The 15571-nt window shown below is 41.3% G+C and overlaps 1 protein-coding gene across 2 annotated transcripts in view; it reads left to right on the top strand.

The window, feature by feature from the left end:
* KCNH8 (potassium voltage-gated channel subfamily H member 8) overlaps positions 1–15571 on the top strand; it is a 204710-nt gene that overhangs the window by 171353 nt on the left and 17786 nt on the right. Inside the window, exons 12-13 of one of the 2 annotated variants that reach the window (XM_077303611.1) lie at positions 12069–12107; positions 15060–15412. In XM_077303611.1, the coding sequence (XP_077159726.1) occupies positions 12069–12107; positions 15060–15412 (392 nt within the window). The remainder of the gene's footprint in view (positions 1–12068; positions 12108–15059; positions 15413–15571) is intronic. The other variant, XM_077303612.1, reaches the window with a different exon arrangement.

Genomic DNA, 15571 nt, shown 5'->3' on the forward strand with positions numbered 1-15571 from the left:
ACCAATCAGCAGAAGCCAATCAACAGCTCAGAAAAGGGGGGGGTCTTGACAATTTAATTCTTCTTATTAGCATGCAGAGTTAAACTCTGTGATTTAGAGAAGTCCAAGAAAGGAAATAGGTGCAGAGTGTAGGAACAGATGCAACCAGTATATGGATTAAAGATATACCACTTCAATTCAGTAAGAATCGAAATTAAACTGGGAATGCAGACAGCACCCTAGAGTAGAATGGCTGCATGAGGCCCAGGTTAGGTGGCATTGGAACAACACACCAGAATATTTCTCTAAATGTGGAGAACTCTCTCACCAGTGAAGTGTGCAAAAATCAACGAAAAGATCCAGCAAGATATCACTGCACTAAAATTATCAGTCAATATGCAAATTCTCCTCCCTGTTACTCCCCCCTGTTATGGATAGCCTCTGGCATCTGTTATGAAGTCATCTGGCATCTGTTATTAAATCACAAGTGCTCAGTATTAAAAGCCTAGGGGTCAAAATACTGTTGAAAAACAGCAGCAGCCTACAGAGTGTAAATTATTTGTGACCACTCGGCTTGCCTTCTTTTTTTCTCCTTCAGAGGAGAGCAACTGGTGGAGGTGAAAAGGCCCTGTACGTGGGCTTTCCAGGGGCATGTGGGCTGACTGCTGTGAACCCCAGGATATATATATATCCAGAAAATATTGAGAAAATGCACCTGTAACTGTGGATAGCTGCATGCACTTCTTAGGTTTTGCTGATGTGTGCACAAAACAGATATCTGTTCTCTGGCATTCACCAATTTAATCTGGTATTGCCATCTTTCATACATGAATATTAACATTTATCCGCTGCAAGAGAATGTTGCCACTTGGAATGGGCCAAAAAGAGAAGTCTGGGATGAAAAATGCCAGCTCTTCACTATGTGGGAAATACAGATACCAAGCCAATATCAGTGCCTCAGGGAAGAATTGTTTAAAAGGCAAGATGAGCTATGTGCTTGAAAGAATCGTGATGAAGGTAACAAGCAACAATACCCTAGTGGATGAAAATGTTATCAAAAGCCGGTGAAGTGTGTACCAAAAGCCTAGCGTTGTTATTGTGCTAGTCTCCCTGTAGAGTATTGGAACCGTTCAAGACTGCAAATAGAATCATTCTTTTTAGCAACTGCACAGAGAAACATGTACCTTACTATCTTTTCTGCTGATTAGGTAATACTATTTAGTAAGCCTATATTGGCCTCATGCTGATCTCTCCATCATCACAAGGTTGATTTTTTTTCTTTTATTTCTATTTTGCAATCTCTCTATGAAGGGATATAGACAGAGCTTTTCTGTCAGTTAGAATGCAGCAATGTTGTAGCATACTGGTTTAGGAAGTCTTAATCACCTTCATACCTATCCTTGATGGATGATCAGGCTTTTGCTCTACGTAAGCAAGCTCCTGTGTATTCTCCATTCACAAATTCAACTTCACTCTTCTTTTCACCAGTGGACCAAGACTAATGGTCCAAGTATTTCCATTTTACTACTATGCCGTCTCAGCATATCACACAGAGTTTTGTACCAGCACGTAGTCCAGATTCCAAAACTTCTAGAACTAGAATTCAGCATGAAAATCCCCTCCCTTCAGAAGCATATCCGTGAATCATGTGTGCCTCCAGGGTAGGAGATGTGCCTCTGCCGTTCAGGTGTCTTTTAACTGCCGCCATGGCAACATGAATTGGAATATGCTGTGGATCCTGAGAAAGCTAGTTTCTGTTGCTGTTGCTGCTTTTAAGAATGGGTTTCTTGTTGTTGGTTTGTTGGAGCATAACCACAGTTTCTCCAACCAGCCCAAGTCAAAGGAAGAACAAATGGGACTTAGGTTTGTTGGGGGGTGACAAAAAAAGTAGCTGTGCCTCCATCGCACTGAACAGGAAGGAAGGAAGGAAGGAAGGAAGGAAGGAAGGAACGAACGAACAAACAAAGGAATGAACAAACAAACAAACTCCCAAGCTCTCCAGTCATATTTAACCAAACAAAAGGAGAACTTAAATTAGAAGTAGGGTTTCATTCAATAAAAGAAATGGAAAGTCAAAGCAGGACAGACATATACAAATTTCAACAATATGGCTTAAAGCTGAAATGGGTCTTTTATTGTCTCTCCGAGACCTTCTGCAAGTCTCCCACTGGCTTCATTGGTGGTGGTGTTGGTGCTGCTGCTGTTCCTCAGACTTTTGTGTTGCTTTAGATTTCTGGCAGCTGAAGCTCTCTTGACGCTTATTCTCTGGTCACTTATCTTTCCTCAGACCCAGATGGTTTCTGTCTCCTTTTCTTCTCCTCAGAAATCTCTCTTTTATTCAGATCTCTTTTGTTCCTTCAGGACTATCTTATCCCTCCAGACTCTCCTATGTTCTCTCATAGGGACAAAATGCCCCCGCTTCCAACAGCAACAGAGGTCCCACAGGGTTACAAGAGGAATTGTTAAACTATCTCAAATATAGTTTGCCTTTCTCTAAGGCTAGGCACCTATGGTACAACCCTTACCCTTCAATAAGTGAACAAGCTGTGGTAATTTCATCTGTTGACAGGTAAAAGTATCCTGCTTACTTTGTGTCTTTCTCTTGTAAGATAGACCCTGTGTCAAAATAACCAGCCTTTTAGAGACAATGAAAGCATCTCTGTTTGTCTTCCTACATCCAGCAATTTTCGGTTCACTCTGCTCCAGTCTCTGGATTGCAATGCACCCAGCCATTTACAGGCAATGATGACTTGTTTCTTTCTACACTGTTCTAGCTAGTTGCACACAGTTGGCCTGTATGCAACTAGCCAGTATAATGTAGAAAGAAACAGGTCATCATTGCCTGTAAATGGCTGGGTGCATTGCAGTCCATATAGCCCATGGTTACTTAGCAGAACGGCAGAAGATACTGTGATATAGAAAATACATTAGGCATAATCTGGGATTAACTAGGAACTATTTATTTACAATCTGAAGGATCCTGGGGGGAAACATAACACTGTTCAAATGTGTGCATGATTTCCAGCTTGTCTGTTTTGTACTTCATATCTCCTTTATCATTTTTGTGCAAACAGAAAACTAGCTACAACTGAAAGCTGATTGAATCTCTTGCTGGTTCATTAGTGCTGCCAATCTGTGCTGTAAAACTGCCATAATGCACACTGGTGACAAATGAAGAAAGATACAGGAGATCTTAATGTACTTCTGTGATATGCTGTTCAGACACCGTCAGAGTTGCATGATGTGTTAATGGTATGGTGGTTAGAGTCTCAGGCTTGGGCTTACAAGAACTAGATTCAGATTCCCCACTCAACCACGAAGTTCATTTGGTGATGATGAGCCAGTCACATACCCATCCATGTAAAGCTGCTGTGAGGATAAAATGGAGTAGGAGAGAAAAATACATGTTTCTTGGGGGGGGGGGGGAGACAGGTAAATCGATGAGATGGCAACTGTCCTAGTTTATTATTAAAAGCTGCATGAGTCCAAGTTTCAAAGAGGCAGAAATTAATTATTTAATAACTACTTATTATCCCAGAAGCAAACTTCAAATTTAGTTTAAAGCCTATGGCAATATTTCAAGTAGGTTTCTAAAGAGTTTATCTGTGGCTATTTCTGGTCCTGAAAATCACACATTATACCTTCCAGACTAGGCATGTGCATACAAACAAAAAAATTGGAGTATTTTGGATTCAGAGAGACCTGATTCGGCCCGTTTAAAGCCCATCCGAAACAGGTCAAAAGCAAATCAGTCAATAAAGTCAACGGTACCATTAAAGTCATTGGCAATTTTCACATTTCTGTCTTCTCTGTGGCCTGAGGGGGTGGGGGTTGAGTTAGAGGCTCCAAACATTTGGTGTAGCTTGAGGACCCTCTTCTCTATGGTTTCAAGAAGATTGGACTAGAGCAGGGGTAGTCAAACTGCGGCCCTCCTGATGTCCGTGGACTACAATTCCCAGGAGCCCCTGCCAGCATTTGCTGGCAGGGGCTCCTGGGAATTGTAGTCCATGGACATCTGGAGGGCCACAGTTTGACTACCCCTGGACTAGAGGGTCCAATTCTATGGGCACCCAAAGAGGGTTTCCCCATCCAGTCCCATTGTATCCAATTATGTAGGAAAGATTCTATGTTCTAGTTTTGCTCCATTGGATACAATGGAACCGGATGGGGACCCCCTCTTTGTGTGTATACCACCCAAACCCACCCACAGAAACCCAAAGAGAAATGTGAATTTAAAAATAAACAATTAGAGTTAGTTCCGAAGGTGAGAAAAAAAGAAAGAAGAGGCAAAAGGAAAGTCCCTCAGGCAAACAGGCTGAAGACTTCTTCAGCAATGAAGATCCTCCATGGCCCAGCACAGCAGCAGCCAGCACACTCTCTGGGAGTCAGAAGAATCTCATTCTACCAGAGCAACCAGTAGCAGGTCAGCGAGGGAGCAGGAATGGACCCCCTTAGCTTTATATATCTCTGGGCCATGCACAGAAGATTTTCAAAAAGGGAAAACCTTCTGTGATTGGCCAAGAGCTGTTACCCCCCAAAAAACCTGCCTTCCTATAGGCTAACCCCCCCCAAGTCTCCTCTCCCCTTCACTTCTCTTGCATTAGAGCAAGCTTAGCATGCTGCAAGACTGATTTGCATTGTAATCATTAGCTAGGCTCCTATAGGGAGCCTCTAGGGAGCCTAGCCATTGGTCTGCCTCCCTCCCCCTCCCTTTTGCTCTGGGAGACAGGCCCAAGGTGGGAAACAGCCAGCGGGAAAAGTACTAGGCAATTTCTTTTCTCTGCTGTTCCTTTAAAGTTATACAGCCATCCAAAACAGCTGAAACGCTCCGGAACCCTCCATGTTTCCGCCATTGGGAATAATGGCTTTTGCCGTTTCAGACTGTTTTCAACTGTTTTGTGCCTGCATCAAGCTGAAATGATCTGAAGTGCACATGCCTATTCCAGACTCTGTTACCACAGTCTATTCTCTCCGATTTGTCATAGGATGCAATACCATAGTCCTGCACTAATTTGTTAGGTGCTGCCAGGTAAAAATTACTACCGTTCTCCCAAATGTAATGATGGCATCTTTCCTGTGTTGTTACAGAAGGAATTTAGTTCATCTTTTAGCTCCAAACGTTCTAATGGCTGAGTGACTCACAAGATGTACTGTGCTATTTCACAAACTTTAATGAAGTCCCAAAGGAAGATGAAAACCTCTGAAAGAAGCATGAATTCTCTGCCTTTGGTTCAGTTAGGTACTATCAGTATGTGTCACATTGTGGCGATGAAGACAGCTTGCTTGAACTCATAGAAATCTATCTTGGAACCCAAGCTACTTAATTAGCATGGATCCATTGCTCATAAGCTACTAAAAATAGCACTCTTAACTTTTTCATTTGTGAAACCCCCAATGCTGGCAAAATAAAATATTTAAATTTAAAATAATGAGCTGAATGGAGGAAAAATTAATATATATACAATATTAGGTAAAGGTAAAGGTATCCCCTGTGCAAGCACCGAGTCATGTCTGACCCTTGGGGTGACGCCCTCTAGCATTTTCATGGCAGACTCAATACGGGGTGGTTTGCCAGTGCCTTCCCCATATACAATATTAGTTTTCATTATTATTCATTGTGCAATCCTGTGCAAAAGTAGTGTAGCACAGCAACCTTATTGAGGTTGCAGCTCATTGTCAAGGGGTGGGGGGAGAGGGTGACCCGGGGCCCCATGCATGCGTGACAGCCCTGAGCAAACCTGCTGCGTACATGCATTTGCGCCTGGCGAGCTTCCCTCTCCCCCCTCCTGCAGCAAGAAGCTTGCTGGGCCACGAGCTAATCGGCCACTTTGGCAGCCGATTTGTTCGCGGCCTGGCGAGCTTCTCGCTGCAGGGGGCAGGGAGAGGGAGCCATGGCCCACTGCTGAGGCTCTCGCAGCCCGGCACCGGGCGGCAGACCGGGGGTTGATGACCCCCGGTGTAGCAGATGGCCCACAGGATTCCAGTGGAACTCATTCATTTGCCTGTGCAGATAAAATTACAAGCTTAGCCCCAGAACTCTAATCACTCATGGGTCTCCCATTGGTAGTTGAAAATCTGGTAGTTGAAAATCTTGTGACTGTGTGGTTTTCTTGTGTTGACACTGGTTTGATATGGTACCGGTAGTCCCTGTTCTACCAAACAGAGATAGGGAGGCAATTCTTCCATTGCGTGTGCAGGGCCATTGCTTTGGGTCAACCAGTGTGCACCTCCCCCGTGCACATGTGGGGAATGGGAGGGCTTTTTGCCCTGCCGCAACAGAACAACGGCAGCCTGGTGTGGCTTCAGCCATGCATGTTAGGTCTTAGAGAGCCAGTGTGGTGTAGTAGTTAAGAGCAGTGGACTCTTATCTGGAGATTTGGGTTTGATTCCCCACTCCCCCTCCACATGAAGCCAGCTGGGTGACTTTGGATCAGTCACAGTTTTCTCTGAGATCTCTCAGCCCCATCTACCTCTGTTGTGCGGAGAGGAAGGGAAGGTGAGTTTGAGACACCTTTGGATAATGAAAATAGGGGTATAAAAATCAACTCTTTTTCTTCTTATGACATTATGTCCTCTGAGGCTCCTTCCAAAACATTGCCCTCATGAGAATCCCACCCCCAACATTCTTTTCCATGAATTTCCCAACCCAGAGTTGGGAATTCTACATGAACACCATGTACATAAAATATGTCAACCATGTAAACCACTGCATGTAGTAAATCTGTCAAGACACATGAATAGCATCTTCTTTCATTCTGATGTCACAAGTTTGGATATTGCAGGTTGTTCTTGCTTTTCTTTAACATCCGTTCATTTGATATTGATTTGTATTTGTTTGAACAGAGGTGTCCCTATAGCAGTTTTTGTTGTACCATCTGATATCACTTGCATTTGTTCAGTTAATCTCTTTAACACTAATGCCACACAGTGAAATTATATTCTGAATCCAGAAGCCACAGTTAATTTGAATAGTCTGGTCCGTTTGTGTACCTGCAGTCTGTTGAGATCACCACATTCTTTGATTCTGACAGTTTCATATATTTTAAGATCATGAGTACCTCCATTTGACATCATGAAACTGATGTGGAAACACAGAGGGGTTTATTATTATTATTTATCTCTATCACTATAAGAATTTGGATCTTTGCTGCCGAAGGCTATTTTCAAATGCCCGTAGCATTTTCCTGTTTGTACTGCTAACATTTCTTTGAAGAAAAGCAATTTCTGGATAATCTGTGAAGTCTTAAGAACCCATCACAACCTCTTAGATGAGAGCTGGGAGTCCCTCTTTTTTATACTTCAGTCAGCATTCGTCTTGTTTAGTGTTAGAGGTTCATGGTACTTAGAATGGTGATGTATGTCTTCTTCATTAGTGCCCTCTTATTGAGGGCAAGCTACGTGTTCCAAAAAAAGGTGTTTGATGAAGCCCTGATGTTGTTTTTCCTTATGTCAGCCACTTCTGGAAAGAGAAAATACAGATTTTAATGCCTTCACTGCTGTCTGTTTTCTACCATTTCTACCACCCAAACTAGCCTCCTCCCCATGAGTTTCAGAGGCATGTTATATACATCTGGAACACTTTAGAAGGACAGCAGCTGGAATTTAGAATAGCAGGATTACTGTGAGTAAAAGTTTAAGCAGCCCTAAAAAAAATCCACTGAAATGGTCATGTCTTCAAAATGGCTTCATTACACATACCTTTCTAACACACATTTTACCTTTTACTGTGATAAATCAAACAGCTTCATGAACAGATGGTATAACCCATTAAATGTATTCAAGATCAAATTCAGGATCATTTCTGCCAAATTTACTGGCTTTGGAACTTTTTAGAAAAACTTCATATTGTAAAAGAAGTAATTTGAGCATAAGGCCAAACAACCAATATTGTTGTTTACAGCTCTGTTCATTTGCACTCCAGAGTTATTAGCTTTTGCCTTCAGTCTTAACTAAATTGTCTTCATAAATGTCCACCCTAGAGCTATATATGCGCCTGTGTTCCCAACCAGCTCTACCTCTCCAAATCAGGGCTGAGGCAGAGAATTTAGGTTTGCTTCACATTAAAATGAATTTCCCAGTGGAGCCTGAGTTGGGAAGAGGGCAGCAAAAGAAGCATACCAGGCTCTCTGTCTAGGACAGGTAATGACCAGGATGCTGAGCAGTGTGTACAATCCTGTGGGAGCAGAGGGAGAGAGAGCCCCCTCCATAGCTCTTGGTTATCATGCCCATCATTTTCCCTTCCTTTCACAATCAAACTGATAGCAACTCGGAACCAAGCATCTTGTTCCTCACAGAACGCTTTCTGTTAACACAGAGGAAGTGCAAGAGTGAAGCATCAGCTTCTGGGTGTTTATTAGTTCTCTAGTCCACTAGAGATACATAAAGAAGCACCAGAAGAGAACAGAAGCTGAATTAATGCCGGGCGAGCAAACTGATGAAGTGAAAAATTAAAATGTTGACTATGCTGGGATGGGAAATTGTCCTGGGAATGTTGTATTCAGTTATTGAGTTTAGTTACATTAACAATTGCAGCGAACCTAAGAGGTCCTTCAGACTGTATTGGTCTCAGTGGGCTGCCATTTAAGGATTTACATATTTCATTTTTTTTAAAACCCTCATGCAAAAGTAACGAGAGATGAACAGGTATGAGTCACTAAGCTTCTGGGTGATACAGTAATCTCTTGTTATATGGTATTTTCCATTACCACGCGGAAAAAATCCCTAGGAATAAAGCATATGGCATTTGATCTATATTCATATTACCAATGGTCAGAGGCAGAAGTGTATTTTGAGCACAAATCCAGTTTGAATGCCAGGTTTGTGTCTTGTTTTTGCATTTGTATGAAAAGGGATCTCAGTGTTCTAACTAAGACAAACAATTTTTCTCATGTCTTTTTGTGCAATATACAGGAATTTACCTATAGCCTGAATGTGGTGACTATTCAATGCATGTGTAATGTGGCAGATGATGTGGAAGATGTATGACTTCATGGGGTCTTGATTAGCTGTGGAGCCTAGGGCTTAGAATTCCTTCTCTTTGAATGTTCAACTGGTGCTGGATATGTAGCATATCCAGTACTGGGTGAAAAATATTCTTCCATACTCCAGTCCAGGGGCTCCCAATCTTTTTGAGCCTGTGAGCACCTTTAGAATTCTGAAACATCATGATGAGTGCAGTCACCAAATGTCTGCCGCAAAATGGCTGCTGCAAGAGGTGGAGACAGCAGGAAGTGGGGACAAAATGGCTTCAGCAACATACCTTCAGTCACACAGTGAAGATCCTTGTGCTTGTGGTGGCAATTTAAAAAAAAACATCTGCACAAATGATCAAATCTCCAATGTCCAATATGGAATAAACTTTCTCTTTGCTCAGAATTGTTTGTTTCAGCTTTTAGGTAGATTACAATTATCCATTCCCTTAAGCCTCATTGAACTGACCTATTTAAAAGCAGGGGAAATGTTGTATCCCAGAGCAATGGCTTTCACAGCTACTCTCATTCAATAGAGTTTGTGACTGGAATGGTCCTTGGAGGGTGTATTTTTCTCACGTACCTAAGGTTCTCCCTCCAGTCTAGGAAACTGTGACTCAGTTCTTCAGACCACTTTAATATATTTATGATAAGGGAAGAAAGGGAATCTGTTAATAACTCTGGAGCACAGATTTGAGCTGGGTTTTCTCACAGTAAACAAAGAACCTCATGGAGGTAAAGGACCAGTCTAGACACTTCATGTTTTAACAGATGCCAGCTGCTGAGAAGTAATTTCCCAAGCATTGCAGGGACTCAATTAAGAATGAGACCACAGCATAGGGAGGATGAAGATGAACCTCCACCATATGCAATTTGCTCCATCCAAAATATCCAGGGGTTCATGTTTGTCCTGTGGAGGGTGAATGTAGATCATTCTCCTTGTGAATCTGGTACTGCCTTCAAAGTTATTTCAAGTTGGAAAAACACCAGTGAGCAAGTGGGGGAAGACGCTGAAATTTCCCACACACACACATGCCACAATTCCAATGTGAATCAGATCTCTGTGGCCTTAGCAGTGCAATCCACTATTCACTGAAGTTGAACCCAGCAAACTCCCATTGATTTCAATGGACTTAGGACTCTCCTGGACTGTTTACGCACTGGGAACTTCACTGCCCCAGCTCCAATGCAGGAGCACAAATAGGGGGTGGGTGAGGTGCACTGGGCCAAATGCTTCCCCGTGTGGGTGCAGGAAGAACTCCAGCCTGCAGCCCGGCATGAAATCTCCAGTGCATAAACAGTCTTCGGGAGGACTGAACTATAAGTCACTGTTGTTCATTCCAAGTGGTTGGTTAGTTAACTAACTGATGGAATGGAAAGAGATATTAAGCATTTATGTTATACCTTGTAGAGGCAGGCAAAAGATAATTAAAAACTTTGATTACCCAGCCAATCTGTGCCTTCTGATGTCCATGGGCAGCTAAGGGGGGCAGGAGAATCAGCTTTAATCTCTTCTTCAATTTTTATTGAAACAAACACCTGTGTTATTCCTCTTATTTAATATCGCTTTTCTTTATGGATGAGCAAGGCTCCATTGCCATTGAAAAACAATTTAAGAGATTGGAAACTAGAGCATTTCTTAAAGTCCTATTATAATTAATTCCTCTGAAAGCAGATGTGCTCAGAGACAAACAAGTACAACAACTGTAGTTAGAAGACCCTGGTTTTTAGTTTTCCTCCAGTTTTTATAGAGTCTGTGCTTGTCTTTGTTTGTGTCTGTGGGAGCTGCTTACTGTCTGGAGACTAAGGGAGAGTCAGGAGGGGCAAAAGAAGAGGCTTAGAACAAAACACAAAGATGTGTCCCCACAGACAGCCCCACTATTTAAAATTGTCTTCTTTTGACATTTATTATCATACTTTGTTTGTAGCAAACAAACTGAGCTCAAGCTTTTGAGACAAATCTTTGGATCTTCATGAAATGTAATCTGCCCCTTCTAGTTATGTGAGGTATAAAAGTAAAGAATTTCACAAGCACTCTCCTGATTAAAGGTCTCCAGAATGTGAGTCAACCTGTTTTGACAGTGTGAGAGGAAGTAGCAACGAATGGTGAGATCACTGAAAAATTCAGTGGGTCTTTTCAGAAAAGCACCCAAGTTTAGGTGGCTTTTCCTATAATGTTTATTTTTATTATTATTATTTATCTGAGTTTACAAATTTAATTTGGAAATCTCACAAGAACTTAGCAAAAGATTTACAAAAATACCTGTAACATGATCACAGGTACATTTAGTAAAACACAAGAGGCTGATACTAATTATTTTAGGAGTAGTATGATAATTAGTTTGCTTTATTTACTATTTAATTACTTTGGCCTTCCCTTGTCAGTGTTTGGGAAATTATGGCTCAACTTACTTAAGGGAGGTTTCTCAGCAGCTGAACTGAGAGACTTCACCAAGACCAGAATGTGATCCAAAAGTTAATGCACTTAACTTAGTAGTTCACCTGAACTCAGTCTTTTTTTTAAATCAGATCTCTTAATCAAACATTCTGGATCTCTGTCTAGCTCCTGGTTTGACCCTGCACCAGGGTCCATCACCCTGATTAAAAAAAAAATATTCATGAGCCAGTCCAAACAAACCAACTCAGGGGACATAAGTCAGCTGTGACTTGAAGGCAAAAATGGGAAGGCTGTTTCACTTTACAAAAACAGCAGAGGTGGAGATCCATGTGCACCATTTGTACCCTGGGTTACATGGAAATCCCTGCACTTATGCAATGCAGATGTCTTGTGGTTGCCATAAGGGCTTAGTATCATGTGAATCGTCCCTTAAAAGCCACTTGTTTTTGATGCCATGGCATCCCTATCAACATTATCAGAAACTACCTCAGTTACATGCAGGGCAGAGAATAAAACACTGCCCAGAATGGCCTAATCCATTTTAAACTATAGCTTCACAGTTTCTATTCAACATTTGGTCAGCTAAGGTAATGAAAAAAACATGGAAGACCTTTGCTGTGAGATTTCCCTTCTGCATGATCTCATGCTCTTAAATGGATCCTGGAAACCACTATTGTGCAGATTCTGGTATTTGCTACTTCCTCTATTTGTTGTTCTTTCAGGTAATTACAAGATTGTCAAACAAGTCTTCAGTCTGTCAGGTATGGTTGTCTGATTTTAATGGAATAAGCTAAATTCTTTTGTTAAAGAACAGCAACAACCCTGTAGCTGGATCCAAAAATCCTTTTTGAGTCAAAATGCCTCATGTGGACTCCAGCAAACATTGGAAAGGACCTTGTATGTAATGGGGGCAATTGAATTGGCATGGGTGAATTTGCATGTTTCATTACTAGCTCTAGATGTTAAGATTAGGCCTGCATGTTTAGTTATCAGTCTTTGTGCACATAATCTAGGATATGAGAATCCCGTGGCATAAACATCAAATTAAATCTTGAACCTTCTCATATCAAGATACCCAGCAGTTTGCATGTTGCTTCAAACTTCTGTGTGATGCTGCATTTCCTCAAGATAGCGCATTCAATTCTATCTGCTGTTGTGTTTGACATTCACAGTCTTTCCAGGATTTCTCAACAATTGTCCTTTGCTGTATCATGTAGAAAACATCAGTTTCATAAACATCACTGTTCAGAGAGTAAAACTTACAAGTAAAAATAAATGCAGGTTAATGTCATCAGAGTACCAAACTGTTCTCACATCTCCAAGACAGCAGGTGATAATAGGGTGGAGGGTTCTGGTGTTTGTTTTTTAATTCCTAAAACGGATTCTCATTTCCTGTAATTCTTCCATGCACTTAATTTCTTTCAAGAAAGGGGCTAGGGCTCAAGTTCACTGCTAACATGCTGTTCCCATACTGTTCTTAAATTCTTCTTTTGGGGACATGTTGTGATTACTCAATGCTGAGGAGGAATCAGTACACATTCCTGACTTTAGGCTTGGTGCTGAATACAAATAGTAGGGAGAGCCTTGGAGAGTCTGAGTACATACATTTGCAAAATTGTATATTACAAGTCCAAGTTAAAAGCACAGGGTTTTTTCTTTTTTAACTTGGTGAATTTATAACCGGGATTCAAGAGTCCTAAATCAATTCTACATTCTGATGTAACGTTTTCTTTTTCATATGTATACCTTCATGAGTATTTTGCCATGAAGGAAAAGCTAACATTGTGGTTACCTTTTATCATATATGATGATAATATTATATATTATTATATAATATTGTATATTATATCTAAGTCCAAGTTCATCAAAAATAAATCATTGTGATTGGAGATTTGGACTGAGATGTTTGAAGTTCAAGGTCAAATGTTTGTTCTGTCATGTAACTCCCTAGGGGTTTCATGGGAAAGTCTTGATTTGATCCAGCCAACTTCTTCTCCTCAATCTCACCCAATTCCCCTCCCTATCATAGCCACCATCCCAAATGGCTTTTGCCCTTGCAGGTCCTATGTTTCCCAACATGTACTTTTGGGTTGGTATATGGGACTCCTTTCTCCGTCTTCACCCCCTGAAAAGCTGGTTGGATCCAATCTACCTTATAGAGTGAATGCAAATAACAAATGAGATAATAGCCTGTTCTTTGGAGGAAGCCAGGATACCATATAATAGAATGATATACAGCCAATTGCTATGAAGTTTGATCAGTCATTTTAACCATTTAAGGTAAATGTTGACTTTATAAGGGTTGAATTCTTCAGTTCATACTCAAGTAAGTATCTACTTCATAAGGGCCTATGGCTGCACAATAAACTTGATTCTCTCTCAGTAACTACTATCTATGAACATGTTTCTCAACTGTGGCTCCTTAATTGCAGATATATAAATCTGTGGAATGGAGCCACAATGACACTAAACAGATTTTCTTGCAAGCTTAGGGGACCCCCAGGCATGCAGGAAAATGTGGCATCTTAAAAAATACACTGGGGGTTAAACTTTCCCCAAATTAAAAAAAATGCTCTCTGCAGGCAATTCCACACCAGCGGTACTATTCTGGGTTGCCATCATTATGATGCTGCAGAGCTCCATGCTCTGCAGCGTACAAAGTCTCCAAGGGAGACACATTCCAGCACCAGATCATCTCCGGTGTGGAAATGTGTCCCGCAGGGTTCACATTTCAGCTGACAGAGAAGGGGAGGGGAAGATTGACAGAGAAGGAGTATGGACCATAAGAAAGAGGGGGCAGGTTGACAGATAAGGGCAAGTGGAGGAATGAGGGGAGATTCTCAGGGAAGGATGGGGAGAAATAGAGAGGAGGAAGTCTCACAAAGAAAGGGAAACAAAGAAAGGTGGTCAAGATTGACAGAAGAAGGGGTGAGAAAGAGGAGGAAGATTGGAAGGGGGAAGAATGAAGGAAACAAAGTGGGAGAGGGATGCACCCTCCCCACAAGTTTCTTGAAGGTCACTGTTTGTATTATAATTTGTGTCACTGAAAGAAATACAGCTGCATACATGTACCTGCTCCAAAACCTGTTTACAAAATTGTTTTCATTACCAAGAAATGTTTCCTTCTTTTGCCTCTTACAAATCACATACTGCCTCTGTTTTCACAGTCAGTGTGAGTCTCTTGCAGTTCAGTGCTATTATTCAAGTTTAACTTACTTATTTAAAACCTTTAAAAACTAGCTCGGGAAGGGTGCCTCAACATAGTTTGCAAGGTTTCAAATCCTTCATTTTTCTAAGTGCATTTGGACCAGAAGCCACAGAAGTGTAAGGAGACTCACTTTATGATGCTGTTCTGTGTTGGTTTATTTTATGACTTTTGGTGGTTTTATTATCTATCTTTTATGTTTCTGATCCCATGCAAACTTGAAATAGGTTGATAAAAAATAAATGTATTAGTGGGTATATTGTTTTATTAGATAGTAGTTCTGTTAGAATTGAAGATAAGCAACATTTCTAGGTAACAAAATACATTTGCATGATGTTTACGTTATCTAGAAGGCTGTTTCATAGGTACATAATGGAACTGTTTTTCAAAAATATAAACAACAAGTTGCAAAAGCCATGGCAGACTTTTGGTTTGATGCAAGCAATTGATGCCCACACAATGAATGGATCTCAATTGTTATATTCACATGGATTTTTCACTATTTTAGGCAGATTCCAAAGGAAACGGCAATATAAACAAGAGGCTTCCATCAATTGTGGAGGATGAGGAGGATGAGGAAGATGTAGGAGATGAGGACGCAGCTACTCCAGTCCACACAAGAAGCACAACTTCCTCCCAGCAGAAGAAGACAGGAAGCAATAAAAACTATCTTGGGATAAACTTGAAACAGTTAGCATCTGGAACTGTGCCCTTCCATTCCCCTATCCGAGTCTGCAGTGCAAATTCATCAAGAACCAAGCATGAAACTGAACTCCATTACTATTCCAAAAAGAAAGAGAAGAACCTCAAGCTCCAGTTTACATCACTCACCAGTGCTGTTCCTCCAGACCTCAGCCCTAGGTAAAGATATGAGCATTCACGGGAAAGTCCTGTTTTAGTAAACTTTCTCCTTTCTGATACCAAGATGGCATCAGGAAGCATAAATAAAGCCAGAGACAGCTCTACTGAGACAGTCTTGGGTAATGGGCTTTGAGGGAGAGACAATCATCCTCTAATCAG

Source organism: Paroedura picta, chromosome 11, assembly GCF_049243985.1.
Source record: "Paroedura picta isolate Pp20150507F chromosome 11, Ppicta_v3.0, whole genome shotgun sequence".
NCBI classification, from domain to species: domain Eukaryota; kingdom Metazoa; phylum Chordata; class Lepidosauria; order Squamata; family Gekkonidae; genus Paroedura; species Paroedura picta.